Source organism: Mesoplodon densirostris, chromosome 17 (genome assembly GCF_025265405.1).
Source record: "Mesoplodon densirostris isolate mMesDen1 chromosome 17, mMesDen1 primary haplotype, whole genome shotgun sequence".
Classification (NCBI taxonomy): Eukaryota; Metazoa; Chordata; class Mammalia; order Artiodactyla; family Ziphiidae; genus Mesoplodon; species Mesoplodon densirostris.
In genome coordinates this window covers 956,781-978,477 of record NC_082677.1, presented here as the reverse complement: position 1 = coordinate 978,477, position 21,697 = coordinate 956,781, and the positions used below count along the sequence as shown (strand labels likewise).

General features: G+C 40.5%; 1 protein-coding gene and 3 pseudogenes across 4 annotated transcripts in view; 1 reads left to right on the top strand and 3 right to left on the bottom strand.

Annotated features, from left to right (window-relative positions):
• The window catches only part of EEF1AKMT1 (EEF1A lysine methyltransferase 1), a 36,260-nt gene that overhangs the window by 12,652 nt on the left and 1,911 nt on the right, over window positions 1–21,697 (top strand). For 2 of the 4 annotated variants that reach the window (XM_060079584.1, XM_060079583.1), the window contains exons 2-4: window positions 14,720–14,870; window positions 16,676–16,758; window positions 20,858–21,138. In XM_060079584.1, the coding sequence (XP_059935567.1) occupies window positions 14,727–14,870; window positions 16,676–16,758; window positions 20,858–21,138 (508 nt within the window). In that variant the 5' untranslated portion in view covers window positions 14,720–14,726. Of the gene's footprint in view, window positions 1–14,583; window positions 14,601–14,719; window positions 14,871–16,675; window positions 16,759–20,857; window positions 21,139–21,697 lie in introns of those variants that run through there. The other 2 variants (XM_060079582.1, XM_060079581.1) reach the window with 2 other exon arrangements.
• On the bottom strand, window positions 1,435–5,878 carry LOC132477785 (NADH-ubiquinone oxidoreductase chain 5-like; annotated as a pseudogene).
• Window positions 6,599–7,279, bottom strand: LOC132477706 (ATP synthase subunit a-like; annotated as a pseudogene).
• LOC132477309 (cytochrome c oxidase subunit 2-like) lies at window positions 7,536–8,202 on the bottom strand (annotated as a pseudogene).

The window sequence follows — 21,697 nt, the reverse complement described above, 5'->3', positions numbered from 1 at the left end:
GTCACTTGGGAGTTCCTCCCGTCCCCTTAGGTGTCCTAATTGTGAGGAGATGCAAACTCCACATCAGTAAGTTTTTTTTAAATGCATGCTGATATGACAGCTGTCACAATACAATCTAACAAAACTCCAAATGAAGGCAAAAACATCTAAGTGCTACTAGAGCCATCTTACAGAAAAACCCAAATGAACTTTTTGGCCAACCCAATCAAAGAGACCCAAGTCAAACTTCTAGCCATAAAAACGACAATATCTGAAATAAAAAATACACTGGGGCTTCCCTGGTGGCGCAGTGGTTGAGAGTCCGCCTGCTGATGCAGGGGACGCGGGTTCGTGCCCCGGTCCGGGAGGATCCCACATGCCATGGAGCAGCTGGGCCCGTGAGCCATGGCCGCTGAGCCTGTGCATCCGGAGCCTGTGCTCTGCAGCAGGAGGGGCCACAGCAGTGAGAGGCCCACGTACTGCAAAAAAAAAAAAAAAAAAAATTGAGAAATAGTGGCCAAAACCTGAGATCTCTATTGTGACCTACACAATCTTGGAAGGCGTAGGAGCTGTAGTATAGGCCACGTCCTATGTGTGCGTAAAGGCAGGTGAAGAACATAGAAGCTCCGTTTGCGTGTAGGTATCGAATGATTCAGCCGTGGTTGACATCTCGACAGATATGTGTGACGGATGAAAAGGCGGCAGTTGTGTCTGGTGTGTAGTGTATTGCTAGGAATAGACCTGTGAGGATTTGTATGATTAGGCAGAGGCCAAGTAGAGAGCCAAAGTTTCATCATTCGGAGATGTTTGATGGGGTGGGAAGGTCGATGAATGTATTATTGATGATTTTTATTAGCGGGTGTGTTTTTCGACTGTTGATCATTAGTGTTCTTATAGTTGAATAACAACGATGATTTTCCATGTCATTGGTCATGGTTGGAGTCCATGTGAGAATAATGATGACATACATTGTTTTTATTATAAGCATTATTTTTGTAATTAGTTTTGTGGGGGTGTCTTCAAAGCCTTCACCTATTTATGGGGGTTTAGGGTTGATTGTGGGTGGTGGTGTTGGATGTGGTATTGTTTTAAATTTTGGTGGTTCTTTTTTAGGTCTAATGGTGTTTTTGATTTATTTAAGGGGAACGTTAGTTGTGTTTGGTTATACGGCAGCTATGGCTACTGAGCGGTATCCTGAGGTTTGGGTTTCTAATAAAGCTGCGTTACGGACATTTCTTCTAGGGTTAGTGGTAGAGTTTTTGGTAGTGTTGTATGTTTTAGAGAGTGAGAAAGTAGAGATTGTATTTGAGTTTAATGGATTAGGGGATTGGGTTATTTATGATACAGGGGACTCTGGGTTTTTTAGTGAGGAGGCTGTGGGTATTGCTTTATACAGCTATGGTACTTGATTGGTGATTGTGACAGGCTGATCATTATTTATTGGTGTTGTAGTTATCATGGAGATGACTCGAGGTAATTAAATAAGATTAAGCTAAGGGTAATAGTAATAAGGAAAGATAGAAAATAGAACTTGATAAGACCTTGTTGGTTTGAGGTTAATGTGGAGGCTTTCAGTTGGATAAAGGCTGTGGTTTTTGGTAGGATAATTTCTAGTCAAGTTAGTTCTAGTAGGGAGGTTGATAGTTGTTGGCTTATTGATAGGTTTAGGTGAGGGGGTAGGCGATGTACGATTGTAGGGAAATATCCTAACAGGGTGGAGAATTTAGTGGAGTTTGAGGCGTGGGTATGTTTTAAGTTTTGTGTGTTGAGGTTGATTTCGAATGCGAGGATAAAGCCTAAGGTTGTTATTATGAGGGCAGTTAATTTTAGGTGTAGGGGTATGGTTATTAGGGGAGTGGTTATTGGGGGAATATTATTGGATGGGATGAAACCAGCAGAGATGCTTCCAATTAATAGGCGTTTGATGGGGTAATTAATAGGGGATTATTTTCATTAATATTGATGAAGGGTGGGAAACAAGGTTGTCCTAGTAGCTGAAAAAAATGCGAGTACTGTAGGTAGCTGTGAGGGAGGTGGCAGTTAGGGTTAATAATAGGGCTCAGGCGTTGGTATAAGACGAAGTGGCGGCTTCAATAATGGGATCTTTAGAGTAGAATCCAGCGAGGAATGGTATTCCTGTTAGTGCAAGGCAGCCAACGATAAGGGCAGTTGTGGTGAAGGGAAGGACTTTGTATAGTCCTCCTATTTTTCGAATATCTTGTTCATTGTTTAGATTATGGATGATGGAGCCGGAGCATAAGAATAGTATAGCTTTCAAGAAAGCGTGTGTACAGATATGTAAGAATGCTAAGTAAGGTTGGTTGAGGCCAATTGTTACTATTATTAAGCCTAGTTGGCTGGAGGTGGAAAAGGCAATAATTTTTTTTTCTTTCTTTTTTTTTTTTTTTACCGGTACACGGGCCTCTCACTGTTGTGGCCTCTCCCGTTGCGGAGCACAGGCTCCGGACGCGCAGGCTCAGCGGCTATGGATCACGGGCCCAGCCGCTCTGCGGCATGTGGGATCTTCCCTGACCGGGGCACGAACCTGTGTCCCCTGCATCGGCAGGCGGACTCTCAACCACTGTGCCACCAGGGAAGCCCAGCAATAATTTTTTTGATATTTTGTGTAAGAGCACAGATAGCTGTGAATAAGGTGGTGAGGGCGCCTAGAGAAAGAGTTATTGTTTGGATGAGTTTGTTGTTTTCTATTAGAGGGTAGAAGCGGATAAATAGGAAAATTCCTGCTACAACTATTGTGCTTGAGTGGAGTAGGGCTGAAACTGGGGTAGGGCCTTCTATTGCTGAAGGGAGTCGGGTGGAGTCCGAATTGGGCTGATTTTCCAGCTGCAGCTAGTACGAGTCCTATGAGGGGGAGATTTAAGGGGTCCTGGTTACGTATGAAGATTTGTTGTAAATCTCATGTGTTTATATTAGCTAGAAATCATGCCATTGCTAGGAGGAAACCGATGTCTCCAATGTGATTGTATAAGATTGCTTGGAGAGCAGCTATGTTTGCGTCTGTCCGTCCAAATCATCAGCCGATAAGTAAGAAGGATATGATGCCTACTCCTTCTCATCCAGTGAAAAGTTGAAAGAGATTGTTAGCTGTGACGAGGATAAATATAGTGATGAGGAAAAGGAGGAGGTATGTGAAGAATTGGTTAATATAGGGGTCAGAGTGCATATATCATATTGAGAATTCTATAATAGATCATGTGATAAATAGTGCTACAGGCATGAATATGAGTGAGAAGTAGTCTATTTTAAAGCTAAGTGTTAGCTTGAGGGTTTGGATGGTGATTCAGTGTCAGTTTGAAATAAGTGCTTCTTGGTTTGTGTGGAGATATATTATTGCTGGGATTAGGCTAGTGATGAAGGCACAGGATGATATTTTTGTTGGTATTGGTTGCTTTTGTAGAATTTTGTGTTGGATACTAGGATGGGAGCGATTAAGATTAGTAATGTGAGTAAGGCGGAGGAGGTGAATAGATTTATTATTTTTATTTGGAGTTGCACCAAGTGTTTGGTTCCTAAGACCAGTGGATAACTACTATTCTTTAAAAGTTTGAAAAAGACACATTGTTAAGTGTGGAGGCATGAGTTAGCAGTTCTTGCAATACTTTTTCGGTAAATAAGAAGTTTTGGTCTTCTGTCACTAGTTCCACAAATTAGTCTTTTTATTAAACTATATTTACAATAAAGGGGACCTAGGATGATTTTAGGATTTAGTGATAGGAGTAGTAGGGGTACAATATGTAGGGCTATTAGGGCGTGTTCTCGCGTGAAGGAAGGGGTGAGGTTGTTGATGTGGTGTGTGTGTTTGCCGCGTTGTGTTGTGATTAGAATATATAGGGAGTATAGGGCGGTAAGTACAGTGTTTGTTCCTATTAGGATAATGGTGAGGTCTGATCATGAGAAGGCTGACATGACTACGAGTAGTTCTCCGAGTAGGTTAATAGTTGGGGGTAGAGTGAGACTTGTTAAGCTTGCTCGTAGTCGTCAAGTGGCTCTTAGTGGGAGGAAAATTTGTAGGCCTCGTGCTGAGATTATGGTTCGACTATGAATTCGTTCGTAGTTGGAGTTTGCTAGGCAGAATAGTAGAGAGGATGTGAGGCCATGGGCGGTTATTAGAGCGGTGGCTCCTATGTAACTTCAGGGTGTTTGGATAAGGACGGCTGCAATGACGAGTGCTGTATGGCTAACCGAGGAGTATGCAATGAATGATTTTAGGTCTGTTTGGCGTAAACAGATAGAGCTAGTTATGATTATTCCTCACAAGGAAAGCATGAGGAAGGGGTAGGCTATGTTTTCTGTCAGGGGATTGAGCACTGGTGTAATTCGTCACATGCCGTAGTCCCCAAGTTTTAGTAATGCGGCTGCAAGGACTATTGAAGCCCCTGCGATAGGGGCTTCTACGTGTGCTTTGGGTAGTCAGAGGTGTAGTCCGTAGAGGGGTATTTTTACTAGGAAAGCTATTATGCAGGCTAGTCATATGAGGGTGTTGGATCAGGATGTGGATAGTGGTTGGGCTCAGTGTTGTAATAAAAGGAAGTTTAGGGTTCTTATTGTATTCTGCAAGTATGTTAATGCTATTAATAGAGGAAGAGATCCGATTAGTGTGTAGAATAGGAAGTAAAGTCCTGCGTTAAGTCCTTCTGTTTGGTTACCTCAGCGAGTAATGATAATGAGGGTGGGGACTAATGTGGCTTCAAATATAATGTAGAATAAGATTAGTTCTGTGGCAGTAAACGTTATAAATTAGAAGTGCTTGTAGTATAACTAGTATTGTAATATAAAGCTTTTTTCGAATGAGTGGTTCTTTGAGAAGATGGGATTGGCTTGCCATTAGTATTAAGGGGAGAAGCCATATTGTTAGTATTAGGAGTGAGGTGGAGAGGGGGTCAGAGAAGAATGTTAGGGAATAATTAAGGCTGTTGTCGTTGAGTTGGTTAAGGAGGAGGAAGCTTGTAAAGCTGCTTAGTAAGCTCTGAGTTGTGGGGTTAATTCAGATAAAGTTGCTTTTTGATAATCAGGTCAGGGGTATTAATATGACAGTAGGAATAACAAACTTTAGCATTGGAGGAGATTGAGGTTTTGTACATAGTCAGTGCCGTATGTGTTGGAGATTATGACTAGTAGGACTAGTCCAATGGCTGCTTCGCAGGCTGCGAATACTAGGAGGATAATTGGTATCATGCTGGCTAAGGTGAAGTGTGAGTTTAGGATTGTGAGGGCTGCTAGGACGAACAGTGATAACATACCTCCCATGCAGAGTAGTGCGGATATTAGGTGGGATCGGTATATTAGCAGACCTACGAGAGATAGGGTGAAGGCTATTATGATGTTTATATGGACTAGGGACACTTGGTAGTTGTGAGTTTGAGTCACAGCCTAGTGGGTCGAAATCACTTGTTTTATTTTAAACTAAGTACCATATTCGGCTCATTCTAAGCCTTTTTGAGTCCACTCGTAGGCTAAGCTGGCTGCTAGTAAGGAGATTAGGAATAGGGCTATGGTAAATATTGTGTTTAGATTATTTGTTTGGGTTGCTCAGGGGAGGGGAAGTAGAAGGGCGATTTCTAGGTCGAAAAGGAGAAAGGTGATTGCTAGTAGGAAGAATTTTATGGAGAAGGGTAAGCGGGCAGATCCTATGGGGTCAAATCCACACTCATAGGGGCTTGTTTTTTCTGCATATGTGTTTAGTTGAGGTAGTCAGAAAGCGATAAGTATGAGTAATAGGGCCAGTGTTGTATTTGTTAATAGTGTTAATAGGAGATTTATTGTTCTTTTTCGGGGTGTACCGAAACTAACTGATTGGAAGTCAGTTGTACTTGTTGATACTAAAAGGACTATGAACCTCATCAATAGATAGATACATAGAGAAATAGTCATACGACATCTACGAAATGTCAGTATCAGGCAGTGGCTTCAAAACCGAAATGGTGGTTTGATGTGAAGTGGAATTTTATTTGATGTAAGAAACAGACAGTGAGGAAAGTGGATCCGATGATGACATGTAGTCCGTGGAAACCTGTGGCTACAAAAAATGTAGACCCGTAGATTCCATCTGAGATTGTGAATGGGGCTTCGTAGTATTCTGCTGCTTGTAGTAGAGTGAAATAGAGACCAAGTATGATTGTGATGAAGAGGGCTTGGAGCATATGTTTTCGGTTTCCTTCTATGAGACTGTGGTGGGCTCAGGTGATGGATATGCCAGAGGCCAGCAGTATGGAGGTGTTAAGGAGTGGGACTTCTAAGGGGTTTAAGGGGTGGATTCCTGTTGGTGGTCAACACCCACCTAGTTCGGGAGTAGGGGCAAGCCTTGAGTGGTAAAAGGCTCAGAAGAAGCTTGTGAAAAATAGGCCTTCTGATAGGATAAATAGGATCATTCTGTATCGAAGTCCCTTTTGGACTGTTGGTGTGTGATGACCTTGAAAAGTGCTTTCTCAGATGATGTCTCGTCATCATTGGCATATTGTTAGGATGTTTGTTAGTAATCCTAAGATCAGTAGAAATATTGAATTGATTAGGCCTGATGTTATAAGAAGTGCTGAGAGAGCTCCCGTAAGGGGCCAAGGACTAGGATTTACTATGTGATATGAGTGGGTTTGGTGGGTCATTATGTATTGTCGTGCAGGTATAGACTTACTAGGAGAGTGAATACGTAGGCTTGAATTAAGGCAGCAGCGAATTCGAGGATGGTTAGTAGGATGAGAATAGTGAATGTGATGAAAGCTATGGATAGGTTGATGCTTATTAGTACAAGGGTTGTTTTTCCAATTAGGTGCGTTAATAGGTGGCCTGCTGTAATGTTGGCGGTTAGTCGTATGGCTAGTGCTACTGGTTGAATGAACAGGCTAATGGTTTCGGTGATTACTAGTATGGGAATAAGAAAAGTAGGTGTGCCTTGTGGTAGAAGGTGGGCTAAGGATGCTTTTGCTTTGTTGTGGAAGCCTGTAATAACGGTACCAGCTCATAGGGGAATAGCTATTCCGATGTTTATTGAGAGTTGTGTGGTAGGTGTAAATGAGTGGGGTAGCATTCCAAGAAGGTTTGTAGAAGCAATAAACAGGAGAAGTGAAATAAGTATTAGAGATCAGGTTTGGCCTTTAGAGTTATGTGTATTTATTAATTGTTTTGATGTAAGTTTAGTTAGTCATTGTTGGATAGAAACTGTGTGGTTGTTAATTAGTCGATTTGGTGTGGGAAATAAGATAGTAGGGAATATGATAATTAGAGTGGTGACAGGGATTCCTAACATTACTGGGACTGTGAAAGAGGCAAATAGATTTTCGTTCATGTAGTATTTCAAGGGGGTTGTTGTTTTTGTGTTTTGGTGACTTGTGGTGACTATTGACTTAGGGTTGGGGGAGTACAGATACTTTGAGATTTTTAGTTGTAGCGTGAAGAGGGTTACGAGTATTGATAGAATAACAAGGAGTCATGTTGATGTATCTAGTGTGGCATATCATTAAGGGGAGCTTTGGCTCTCAGTCTTTAACTTAAAAGGTTAACGCTAGTTTAGCTTCTTAATGAGATTATAGCATGGATGTAGATCATTTTTCAAAGTTCTCTAAGGGTACTAATTCAAGAACAATTGGTATGTAACTATGATTTGAGCCACAAATCTCTGAACACTGTCCGTAGAATAAGCCCGGTTGTGTTGATACTAGGGTCGTTTGGTTTAGGCGTCCAGGGATTGCGTCTGTTTTTAGGCCTAGAGAGGGCACAGCTCATGAGTGTAGTATGTCTTCGGAGGAGACTAGCATTCGGATTGTTATTTCTATGGGTAATACTATTCGATTATCCACTTCTAATAGCCATAACTCCCCTAGTTTTAGATCTGATGTTGGAATTATGTAAGAGTCGAAATTTAGATCTTCATAATCGGTGTATTCATAGCTTCAGTATCATTGGTGGCCTATTGTTTTTACGGTAAGAGAGGGGTTGTTGATTTCGTCTATTATGTAGAGGATTCGTAGGGAGGGGTAGGGCAATTAGGATTAGGATGATGGCTGGGAGAACAGCTCAAATAGTCTCTACTTCTTGGGCGTCTGTTGTGCTGGTATGTGTTAGTTTAGTTGTAAGTATTAAGGTAATGATATATAGGACTAGGGAGCTAATTAGGAAGACAGTTATTAATGTATGGTCATGGAAATGCAGAAGTTCTTCTATAATGGGTGATGTTGCATCTTGGAAGCCTAGTTGAAAGGGATATGCCATGGAGATATACAGGATTTTCACTTGTGACTTAACTTTGACAAAGTTATGTAAGACTTTACTAATATCTCATTTATAAAGAAAGACATAATGGTTATGGTGTTGGCTTGAAACCGATTACAGAGGGTTCGATTCCTTCCTTTCTTGATCACTTTGGGTTGACGTATGCTGGTTCTTCGAATGTGTGATGTGGTGGAGGTCATCCATTCAGTCACTCAAGGTTAGTGGAGGTGAGGTCTACTGTTAGTACTTCTCGTTTTGATGTGAATGCTTCTCGGATAATGAAAATTATTAGTATGACTGCTGTTAGTGAGATGAAAGAGCCTATTGATGAGATAGTATTTCATGTTGTGTAGGCGTCTGGATAGTCTGAATATTGTCGAGGTATGCCGGATAGGCCTAAGAAGTGTTGTGGGAAGAATGTTAGGCTTACACCTACAAATATGATTACAAAGTGGATTTTTGCTCATGTTGAATTAAGTGTATATCCTGAGAATAGTGGGAATCAGTAAACGAACCCTCCTATGATAGCGAAGACAGCTCCTATTGAAAGTATGTAGTGAAAGTGGGCGACTACGTAGTAGGTGTCGTGAAGTACAATGTCTAACGATGAATTGGCTAGGACGATATCAGTTAGATCCCCTACTGTAAAGAGAAAAATAAAGCCTAAGGCTCATATTAGGGCGGGAGATGATTTAATATTCCCTCCATGAAGTGTTGCCAATCAACTGAAGACTTTCACTCCTGTGGGGATAGCAATAATTTATGGTAGCTGATGTAAAATATGCCTGTGTGTCAACGTCTATACCGACTGTGAATATATAATGAGCCCATACGATAAAGCGTAAGAACCCAATAGAAACCATAGCTCACACTAGTCCCATATACCTGAAAGGTTCTTTTTTACCTGAGTAGTAAGTTACGATGTGTGAAATTATTCCGAAGCCAGGTAGGATTAGAATATATATCTCGGGGTGGCCGAAGAATCAATAGGTGTTGATACAGGATTGGGTCTCCCCCTCCTGCAGGGTCGAAGAAGGTTGTGTTTAGGTTTCGGTCAGTTAGTAGCATGGTAATTCTAGCTGCTAAGACGGGTAGTGACAATAGAAGTAATACTTCTGTAACTAAGACTGATCATACGAAGAGAGGTGTTTGGTATTGGGTTATAGCAGGTGGTTTTATGTTAATAATAGTTGTGATGAAGTTAATGGCTCCGAGAATTGAGGATACACCGGCTAGATGTAGGGAGAAAAAGGTAAGGTCGACTGAGGCTCCTACATGTGCTAGGTCTCCGGCTAAAGGGGGGTATACAGTTCAGCCTGTGCCTGCACCAGCTTCAATTATTGAGGATGCTATTAGTAATAAGGAAGGAGGAAGTAGTCAGAAGCTTATGTTATTTATACGAGGAAAGCCTATGTCAGGTGCTCCGATTATTAAAGGAACTAATCAGTTTCCAAACCCACCGATTATGATGGGTATGACTATGAAAAAGATTATTACGAAGGCATGGGCTGTTACTAGTACGTTATAAACTTGATCGTCTCCGATTAGTGTACCAGGTTGACCTAGTTCAGCGCGGATTAATAAGCTTAGACCAGTACCTACCATTCCTGCTCAGGCATGAAATAACAAGTATAAGGTGCCGATGTCTTTGTGGTTGGTTGAGAATAGCCAGCGGTTTATGAACATAGGTAAAATGGCCGAGTAGGCATTAGACTGTAAATCTAAAGACAGAGGTAGAATCCTCTTTTTGCCAAGTCCTGTAGTGAATAGTCATTTTGAATTGCAAATTCAGAGAAGCAGCTTGAATCCTGCCCGGACTTCTCCCGCCTTTTTTTTCTCGCGGTGGAAGTAGATTGAAGCCAGTTGACTAGGGTATTTAGCTGTTAACTAAAAGTTCGTGGGAGATGTATCCCTCCAATCTAGTGAGGATTTAGCTTAATTAAAGTGTTTGACTTGCATTCGATTGATATACTCTTGCAATCCTTATTAGGCAGGGGTTAAGTAGATTGTACTTGCTTAGAGCTTTGAAGGCTCTTGTTCTGATTTAACCTAAACTCCTATAGTAGGATGGAGAGTATTGGTGTGAAAGGTAGGAGTATTGTGGATATTACGATTGCTGTGGGTAGGAGGGTTATTCGTTTTGTGGAGTGAAATTGTCATTTTATTTTTATGTTGTTTGTAGAGGGAAATAATGTTAATGCTGTGGAGTAGGTGTGGCGTATGTAGAAATATAAGTTGAGTAGTGCTGTAATGGCTATGAATGTTGGCATAATAAGAATGTCATTTTTTGTTAGTTCTTGGATAATTATTCATTTGGGTATAAATCCTGAAAGTGGGGGGAGTCCTCCTATGGAGAGTAGGGTGAGTATGGTGAGGGTTGTGGTGAAGGTGCTTTATTTCATGTTTGAGATAATGATAGTGTAGTGGTGGTTGAGTTTTGGATGAATAATATGAATATTGTGAAAGTTATTGTGATGTAGATTAATAAGCTTAGTAAGGTTAGGGTCGGATTGTATAGTAGGATAGTTGTTATTCATCCTATGTGGGCGATTGATGAGTAGGCTATGATTTTTCAAAGTTGTGTTTGATTTAGTCCGCCTCAGCCTCCAATTAGGATAGAGAGTAAAAATAGTTAGTATTAGGTTTAGATTAATTGATGGTGAGATTTGGTAGAGGATTAATAGTGGTGTGAGTTTTTGTCATGTGAGTAGGATTAGGCCTGTAGTTAGAGGGATGCCTTGTGTTACTTCGGGTACTCAAAAGTGCAAGGGGGATAGTCCTAATTTGATAGCTAGGGCTATTGTTATTAACATGGATGCTGTTGGGTTAAATAGTTTTGTAATGGTTCATTGGCCGGAATGTATTGAATTAATAATAACAGCTATTATGAGTAGTGTGGATGCGGTAGCTTGTGTTAGGAAATATGTAGTGGAGGCTTCTGTGGCCTGGGGGTTAGAATTTTTTATTATGATGGGGATAATGGCTATTATGTTTATTTCAAATCTAATTCAGACGAATAGTCAGTGGGAGCTGGTGATTATGATTGCTGTGCCTAGAATGAGGGTTATTAAGATAATAATAAGGACGGATGGATTTATTAGTATGGGAAGGGTATAAACCAACATTTTTGGGGTATAGGCCCGATAGCTTATTTAGCTGACCTTACTGTAGATCATAGTGTAATGTGGTAGCATGGAGAACTTTGAATTCTTAAGGATAGGTTCGATTCCTATTATTCTAGAAATAAGAGGGTTTAAACCTCTATTATTTACTCTATCAAAGTAACTCTTTTGTCAGACATATTTCTTGTATTTTATGTTTGAGGAGGAATGCCTGCTGTTATAATGGGTAGTGAGACGTGTCATATACAGAGGGCTAATGTTAGGGGGAGGAAATTTTTTCAGAGTAGGTGTATTAATTGATCATATCGGAATCGTGGATAGGATGCTCAGATTCATAGGAAGGATATTGTAAGTAGTAGTGTCTTGAGAATGAGGTGTATAGTTCTGGTGTGTAGGGGTCATGGGATGCTCCTAGGAAGAGAATGGTTGTGAATATATTTATTATAATGACGTTAGCATATTCTGCTAGGAAGAATAGGGCGAAGGGTCCTGCTGCATATTCTACGTTGAAGCCGGATACGAGCTCTGATTCTCCTTCTGTTAAGTCAAAGGGGGCTCGGTTGGTTTCTGCTAGGGTGGAGATGAATCATATTATGGCTAATGGTCAGGAAGGGAAGAGTAGTCATAGTTGTTCTTGTGTTGTGGTTAGTGTGGCTAGGGTAAAGGAGCCGTTTATTAAGAGTACTGACAGGAGGATATGGCTAGTGTTACTTCATATGAAATTGTCTGTGTTACTGCTCGGAGGGCCCCAATTAGTGTGTATTTTGAGTTAGAAGCTCAGCCGGATCATAGAATGGAGTAAACGGCCAGGCTGGATATTGCTAATATGAATAGTACTCCTAGATTTATGTTGATGAGAAGGTATGGTATAGGGTAAGGGGCATCATATTGTGAGGGCTAGGGTTAGGGCAAGAATTGGTGCAATGATAAATATAGAAGTGGAGGATGTAGCTGGTCGTGAGGGCTCTTTAGTAAATAGTTTGATTGCGTCAGCAAAGGGTTGGAGTAGGCCATGTGGGCCTACGATGTTTGGTCCTTTTCGGAGTTGTATATATAGCCTAGGATTTTGTGTTCTACTAGTGTTAGGAATGCTACGGCTAGGAGGATGGGGAGTGAGTATTAGGATGTTAATTATAAACATTTTGTTGGGGAGAGGATTTGAACCTCTGGGTGTAAAAGTTTAAGTTTTATGCAATTGCCGGACTCTGCCACCTCAACAAAGCCCTGATCTTGGGCAAGTATAATTTGTGCTTGTTTATTAAGTTAAGATTAAATCAGTAATTACTTGAAGGTGCTTGTTTGAAGTTGGCCTTATTTCTCTTGTCCTTTCGTACTGGGAGAAATGCGTAATAGATAGAAACCGACCTGGATTACTCTAGTCTGAACTCAGATAACGTAGGACTTCAATTGTTGAACAAACGAACCCTTAATAGCGGCTGTACCATTAGGATGTCCTGATCCAACATCGAGGTCGTAAACCCTATTGTCGATATGGACTCTAGAATAGGATTGCGCTGTTATCCCTAGGGTAACTTGTTCTGTTGATCAAAATTTTGGATCAATAAGTGATATTACACTTTGGCTGGTAGGCCTAGGTTTTAATCACTCGGAGGGTTTTTTGTACTCTGAGGCCACCCCAACCGAAATTGTCAACCCATATAAAACGTTGTTATCCCTTGGTGGTTTGGGTTTGTGATTTTTGGGTTGATTAATTGAAGCTCCATAGGGTCTTCTCGTCTTATTTTGTTATCCCCGCCTCTTCACGGGGAGGTAAATTGTTGTGGAAGCCTGTAATAACGGTACCAGCTCATAGGGGAATAGCTATTCCGATGTTTATTGAGAGTTGTGTGGTAGGTGTAAATGAGTGGGGTAGCATTCCAAGAAGGTTTGTAGAAGGAATAAACAGGAGAAGTGAAATAGTATTAGAGATCAGCTTGTGATCTCAGGAAAACTGTAAACCCACAGATCCAAGAAGCTCAGTAAACTCAAAGCATAAGAAACATGAAGAAAACTACACTGAGACACATCATAACCAAATGCTCAAAACCAGGGACAGTGAGAAAAATCTTAAAAGCTACCAGGGAAGGAAGACACAAACAAAAAGTAAGATTTTATGTTGGAAATAATGCAGCTAATAGTGGAGGAATCTCTTTAGGGTACTGAAGAAAAACTCAACCTAGAATTCCATCGCCCCCCAAGATAATCTTTCAAAAAGTAAGGCAATGTAAATGAAGACAGTTTTAGACATAAAAGCTGAAAGGATGCATCAGCAGTAGAACTGTGCTACAGGAAATGTTAAAAGCCATTCAAGCAGAAGGAAAATGACAACAGATGGAAATATTAATCTGTACAACAAAATGAAGTTGCACTGTAAATGGTTATGAAGTAGGTAAATATATAAGGTTTTTAAATTTAACAATGTGATGTGGAGTTTATAACAAATGTAAAAATAAGATGTTGGTCAAACAGTAACACAAAGGATTGGAGGAGAGAAATGAAAGTTATATACAATTATAAAATTTTTATGTAATACAAGAAGTGATGTTATTTGAATGTATGCTGTGATGTATATACTGTAAACCTTAAAGCAACCACTTAAATAACAAAGCTATAGGTAGCAAGCCAACAAAGGAGAAAAGAGTGATATAAAATGTTTTCATTGCTATGTAGTACCCCACTGTAGGAATATAGCAGTATATTTTATAATGTCCAGTGGGAGGATACTTCAGTAATTTTCGTTGTTGCTAGTACACATTTCTACTTTGAACATAGTTTACATGTCTATTTATGTGAATTACAGGAGTTTCATATAGTTATATGATCTATATGTATATGTAGATACAGAATTACTGAGTTGAAGTAGGGGTAAGGTCAAATTGTTTTCCAAAATGTTTTCATCAGTTTACATTTCAACAGCAGAATAGGCAATTTCCATTACTCCACATCCCCCAAAAGATGTGGTGTTATCAAGTCTTCTTAATTTTAGTCAATCTGGTGGGTATATAGTGGTGTCTCATTATTATCATAATTTGCATTCTCTCATCCCTTTTATTTTTCATCTCTTCCTGTACCCCTCCGTTATGATCCTTCACTTATGCTGTCAGTGACACCCAGGAGCCTTAGGTCACCTAAAAACAGTGACATTCACACATAAAAAGATCTTATTAAGAGAATCTACTGTGAATTAGCTGCATGTGGCCATTGGGGTACCAGAAGAAAGCAAAACATCTTTATAGTATTTATGGTAAAGATTTCACTCTGCAAGGAATCATACAGGTGTGTTTCCTTTATACAACTCACTTTCAGTTTGGATCCCTGCTGTGAGATAAAATTTTTTTAATTGTTGTTTGATGGAAAAGAAAAAACAAACATCACTTATACTCATTTCCCTGCAGGTGTGAAATGAGCAGCTCTGAAGATGAGGACCTCCCCCAGCTCTCTTCCCATGCCCTTGCAGCTCTGCAGGAATTTTATGCTGAGCAGAAACAGTACACCGACCTCGGTGGCGATGACAAGTACAACATTGGAATAATAGAAGAGAACTGGGTAAGTTAATGCATTCCCCACCCATCAGGAAGTGTTGGTGTGGAGCCTATTCTGTACCTAGTCCAGTGTTTGTCTGTATCTGACCTAATACCCAAGTTTATCTCACTTGTCACTACAAAGCTGATAACCTGTTCAGGAGCTAAGACAGCAAGCAGTCCACGAACATTTTAAGACAGTAAATGCAGATTTTCCTAATTCTGACTCTCAGGCTGCCTGGTGATCAGAGGAGGGGACATTTCAGATAGAAGAACAGCATATCATTATATCCAACACAAACTGTGCTTCCTTCTTGTATACAGGTGCATTCTGTTGGTTGTTATGGAGCCCAGCAATCCTTGAGAAAAGGGAAAAATTGATCATTGCAGTAATGGGGTAACTGGACTTAATTAAACATGTAGTAAAAAATAGATGAAACTGAGTTTTAAGGAAGATATTAAGAGTTTCTGGGGCACAGTATGTATTTTAATTGTATTTTTATGGTCTAAAAAATAGGAATTTAAAAAAGTGAGTTCAGGAAAACCTAACCTGGAATATAGAAATTTACATTTTTGAAGGAGATAGTTGAGAAATAGATGAGGCTTGAAATTTGTCTGACTACCCCTTGATAATGGATCTGCCTCTCTTCATCACTTTACAGCTGGAAGGAGGTGTGTGTGTGTGTTTAAGCAGACTTTTACATTCTGTGTCAAGTTTAGATCTCTTAAGTTATATACAATTTTCCTGTTTACCATCTGTTTGAGACTGGGACAGAAATGTTTCTTTGTATTTATTCTAAATGTTCCACTTGCTCAGATGCCTCACTGCTTCCCTTCTTTATGTGCTTCTGTCTTTAGCTTGATTCTTTGAATAGTTAACATTAGAAACTTGAAGTACGTTATTATCCTTGAGGTGGTCTTTTTCTCTTTTCCTTCTGCTTATTTAAATACTATATACTTTTTTCTGATTCTAAAAGTAATCTATGATTGTTGTAGAAAATATATAAAAACATGAACAAAAAAGCAAAAGTCACAACTCCGCTACCTGAATTAACTATTAGTCTATTTTTGACACTTTCTTTTTGGTTTGTTTTGTTTATAAAATTAAGGAGATCTCCCAGGAAGTTGGGGGGAAAAATGATACAAATTATAGAAAGAAAACATAAAACTAGAGGATAAATCTAGGAAGCTCAATATTCAACTAACTGGAGTTCCAGAAAAATAGAACTGAAAACAAAGAGGGGAGGAAACCTTCAAAGAATGATATTAGAAAATTTCCCAGAGCCAAAGACCCTCACTAAGACACATGATTATTATGACTGAAAATTCTGGAGAAGATCCTAGAACCTTCCAGAGAAAAGCATGTCACCTACAGAGTCTCAGGTCTACAAGTCACATTGCACTTCTCAGTAGCTTTACTAGAAACTAGAAAAAAGTGGAGTAGTTCCTTCAAGATTTAGAGTAAAAATTTGTTCAGCCTGGAATTCTACACCCAGCTGAGTTATCACATGTGAGGATAAAATTTAAATGTTTTAGACATGGTAAGTCTCACAACATTTACCTTCCTACGCACCACTTCTCACAAGCTGCAGGATGTTGGGAGAATTAGGGATAGGTTCAAAGAATCCAAGCAAATGAAACAATTATGTATTAACTCTAGGAAAAACAAGAGGTACCATACCAGAAGGAAATGCAATCAGAGGATATTACTTGGCCCAGCAGTGAACACTGATAATTGATATAGTATGTATTGATATAGTAGATATAAATTAAAAGGGTAAACTCTATTATGCCAGTTGTAAAATGATTTCACTCATTCCTCTGTCCTAGCAGCTGAGCCAGTTTTGGTACACTCCGGAGACCGCCCTGCGCCTCGCAGAGGAAGCCGTGGCAGCTGCTGGGGAAGGTGGCAGGTGAGATCAGTTTCATTTCTCTTTTGCCTTTTAATCTAAAGTAATATTTTAAATGTCCTTCCTGTATGAGACGTGGTTGGTAAGAAGGCTGAACTGTAATCTGCAAAACCTATAGTTCGTGATTCGCAGAACATGAGGAGGTAAGAACTGCTTCACTGTTGAGTCTGGGGACACACACAGAAATCTATTCAGTGTAAGATATCTTATCTCTGTTCCTTATTTTAACATTTTCTGCCTGTTTTATACCCCTAGAGTTTGCTTTAAAAGAAATCTTGACCTTTTTGAAGTTTTAAGAATAGATTTTCTTTTTTGTTAATTTGGTTTTTACTTCTGTCAAAACTTTGCATGCATATAGTCAAATGGTCCTAAAAGACTTGTTCAAAAAATAATCCATTGTTAATTTTCCCCTTGTCCACCCCCTCGCCTTTCCAGCTCTTCCATTCTCTTGTTATTTACAAACATTTCTGAATGACGTTTATATTGGCACTTCTCGACTTGTCACTTGCAGACATTATCTCCTGACTTCTCACCTTAAGGGAACGAGGATTGGGCCCCCTTCATAGGCCACAACTGCCACGTCTATGGCTGCTTTCCGTCCACTCTCCCAATACAGATATCTTTTTCTTCTTTTTTTTAAATGGCTGGACTCTACTAATATTTTGTTGAGGATTTTTGCTTCTATGTTCATGAGTGATACTGGTTTGAAATTTTCTTTTATACTCTTGGTTTGGGTTTCATACTGGTTTTGGGTTTCATACTGGTTAATGGTAGCTTCATAAAATGAGCTGGGAAGTATTGCCTGTATTTCTGTCTCCTGGAAGTGATTGTGTAGAATTGGTGTTAAGTTATATCCTAATTTTGGTTAGAACAGGGTTTATGTTGTTAGGACAACATAGATGTTCTTTACAGCCGAGTCTTTTCCTTTTCTGTACAATGTTTCATCTTCCCTGAAGAAAATAATTCTATTTTTTTTAAAGTATTTCCATGTCCATATTACTAATTAACTCAAATTCTCCCCAGTGGTATAAATCTCTATTCAAACATATTTTTCAGCTCCTTGAAAAAAACGACTTCCAGGGCTTTGCAACCTGTTCCATCTGGACTGGTTGATTTCTGGTTTTGCTGCAGCTCTGGTCTTGGTATTTCCTTCACCATCATGCTGAGATGTCCTTTTACCTCTCTCTTGTTCCAGACTTCCTGTGTCCAGTACCCCAGTTCTTAGTTTACCACTTTATCCTGGTTGGGTATATCCTTCAATAGTTTCCATGGGAGGGAAATTTTTAAAACCTTTCATGTCTGAAAATGTTTTTATTCTACCCATTCTCTTCATGTGTTATTAGTTTTGTTGGGTGTCGAATTCCAGGTTTTGAGGGCATTGCTTCATTGACTCCACGTTTCGGTAGTGCTATTGGAAAGTACAGTGCCATCCTGATTTCTTGTGGGAAACGTGTCTTTTCCCATCCCTGCCTGCTGCTCGCTTAGGATTTTCTCTTGCTCCCCAGTATTCAGTGTGTCTTGGAGTGGAGCTTCCATCTGTTGTACTGCGTGAAAGCCCTTCCATTCTCATAACTCAGGTCCTTCAGTTTGGGAAAATAGTCCTAAATTATTTGATTTTCTTCCCACTTCTTTTTTCGATTCCTCTTTCTGGAATGCCTGTTATTTGAATGTTGGACCTATCTACTTTTTTTCTGTCCTTTTTCCATCTTTTGACCTTACCTTCTGGGAAAATTCCTCAACTTTATCTTTGAAACTTTTTACTGAGTTTACCATTTCTGCTGTCATATACTTAGTCATCTATACCATAGTTCTTTTTTGGGTCTCTGAATATTTATTATTGTATCTTGTTCATCCTTCCGAGGATATTATAGGATTTTTTTAAAAGGAGTTTTCTCCCTACACAGTCTCTAACGAACTGCACACATGCATCTTCTGTTTATTTTGGCCTCTGGTATTAGATGCTTTCCTTGAATGTCTGCTGGCCCCCTGCTGTCCGTCTGTATTTAAGGGTGAGGCGCTCTAGGGCTGGAGGTTCTGATACCTGGGCGGGACTTCTCTACTCGGGTGTCTGCAGGTGGCTGTTTCCCCATCAACGCCCAGGGTCAACATGTCCAGGCCTTTCCTTGTGGTCTGGTCAGAGCCCCAGGAACTCTTCCTGCCTGGAAGTCACGCATCTCGTTGACCTCATCCCAGAAGGCTTATTTCTGAAAGAGGGTTGGGGGTCCCGACATCCAGTGGGTTTAACGTGATCCTTGCCATTTCCACGTGGTACCTTACCACTAGCTGTGCCTGGCACCCACCCCCAACCCAGAGAACATCCCTCCAGTTTCCTACCACAGTTGTGGAGGCTTGGGATAGGGAAGAGAATCCTGGGGGTGCATTTCCTCTTGAATAGACCTTTCAAACGGTTCTCCTGTTTGTTGCCCCACCGTCACCCCCCGCTTCTTGAGTTACCTGGTTGTGCAGCTTCCTGAGCCATGGGTACTGTGCTGTCAGCCAGGTCCTTCTCAGCTTTCCTGGCTGCCAGTTTGGGACTTGGCTAAATGAATGTGTCCCTCTGCCATCTTTAACTGGAAGTTTAACTTGAAGTCCTAAGGTTTTCTTTTTTCTGTCCTTTTTCTTTTAAAATTATATGTAGTTTATTACGTTTTTCTTAATGACATGTTTTTACATATGAGGGCTTTGGAAGCAACTTACTTTTTCTGAAAGGCATCTTCAGTATTTTTAGGAGTTAGGTCATAATTTTAAAGATGAGTAATAAGAGTAGCATTTATTGGGTACTTACTGTGTGTCTCCTGGGTAAGTGCTTTCTGAGGGTCATCTTGATTAACCCTCACACCTCTGGAGGTAGTTCCTATTACACTGTCCATCCTAAAGACGGATGCTGAGGCCCACGTGGTCACATCACTCGCACAAGGGCCCCAGCTGTGAGCAGTAGGCCGTCCACACCCTGCTCTCGTGCCTTCCTCCACCTCAGACCACTGTCCTTCTGCCTGCAGTACCTCCTCTGGGGTTTTTAGGGATGGTTCAAGTCCTCCGCACCCCCGGGCCAGAGCTCTGGCAGCAGCCAGGCTGGGGTCTGGTCCCCATAGAAGGCAGTCGGGATGCCCCCAGACCTCCTTACGTGCTTCACGTGCATTTGGGCCAAGAAGCCTTTGAGCCGCGCGTGGGGCTAACCAGACGTGTAACACTTCTCTGAAGAAATGCATCTCACGGTTTTAAAGCTGAGTTTAATTTTCTAAATAAGTAGTTTTCTGAATGATTTTATGTGTGTGTGTGTATATATATCGACACGTAATAAAAATCTAAAAGTGACAAAGGGGATGGAGACAAAAGTCTCCATTCCCATTGTCTTCAGACAAGCTGTGTATCTCCAAGAGGTAAGCATAAACCCCTCTCTGTGAAAGCGCAGTTTACACTCTCCTGAACTTGACTGTCTTGGAGAGTAATGACAACACAGTATTCCACTGTAATAGACGTACCACAGTCAACTGAGTAATTCAACATTTAAGTTACTTCTAGCATGTTTGGCAGTTGGCTTTAAAAGTTAACTACTGGAACACTACCCATTCGTTAACTGGAGATGCTTGTAACAAGACAGATTCTTTAATTTACTTATACAAAAAGCAGCAGAAATTCGAAGTAGTCTGTCTGCACTGAGACCTAGTTTTAATGTACTTTTTTGGAAAACTAAAGTTATTTGGAGTTTTTCCTTCAAGATTACAAAGTAACTTCAAAATATTTAGTATGAGGCTAAAAAAGTATTTATTTGAAATAAATGTTAAGAGACCACCATGAAAATACTAAGTAAATTCAGGCCATGAGCTTCATAACCCTGTCCTAATAATGTTTTACATTTTCTTTACCATGAAAATCACATTTGTCCTTTCATATGAGTTGTAGATTTGTAAACAGTAGATTCCTTAAAAGTGAAGCAGTAGAAAGTTTTCTCTCAAAATGTATTGCTGTTATTACTTCAGTTTGCATTATTGTTTCCTTTAAGAAAATCTGAACACAGGGACTGTGGTTTTTCAGTGAAGTGGTTATTTGATGCCATACGCTGTCATACAGTTGAGTCGTGAGTTGGCTCCTTTTGTTCCAGAATAGCGTGTGTGAGTGCCCCCAGCGTTTACCAGAAGCTGAGAGAGCTGCACAGAGAAGACTTTTCTATCTGCATCTTCGAATATGACCACAGGTTTGCCATCTATGGAGAGGAGTTTATCTTCTATGATTACAATAACCCAGTGGATTTACCTGAGAAAATTGCTGCACACAGTTTTGACATTGTAATAGCAGATCCCCCCTATCTCTCCGAGGAATGTCTCAGAAAAACGTCGGAAACCATCAAGTACCTGACCCGGGGCAAGATTCTGCTGTGCACAGGTAGGTGCCGGATTGGCAACGCACATCCCATGACTTTAAACAAGGTTCTTCCCCTCTCCGTGCCCCAGTTGCCTTATCTGTACAGTGGGGCTGAGATGCTACCTGCCTCTCAGGCAGGGTTGGGGAGAACTAAGTGGCATGATGCCTGGGAAGTGGGGTCCGGCACTGGGTGAGCGCACCAGGAGTACTTGTACTCGTCGACGACTGAGAACGAAAATGTTAACTGCTGGTCTCCCTACTTCGGGCATCCAGGCCTGCTGTGTGGGCCCTGCTTCCCCAGTGCAGTGGGTGCCGAGGACAGGGCTGGAGGGAGGAATGGGATTTGTCAGCCAGAGGCTGGTGTGAATGTATTGGTACAAGTTTGCATGATTCGCTACTATTGAAAAAGGGGTTGTTGACTCAAAGTTGGAAAATGGTGCTTTTTAGGAATTATTTTTGCTTTCCTTATGTTACTTTGTGGAATATAATTACTTTCTTAAGTATCTCAGCCTTGCAGATGTAGGAAATTAAATGAAAAAGAAAAGGAGAAAAGTAGGTAATTTGCATAAATGTTGGAGGA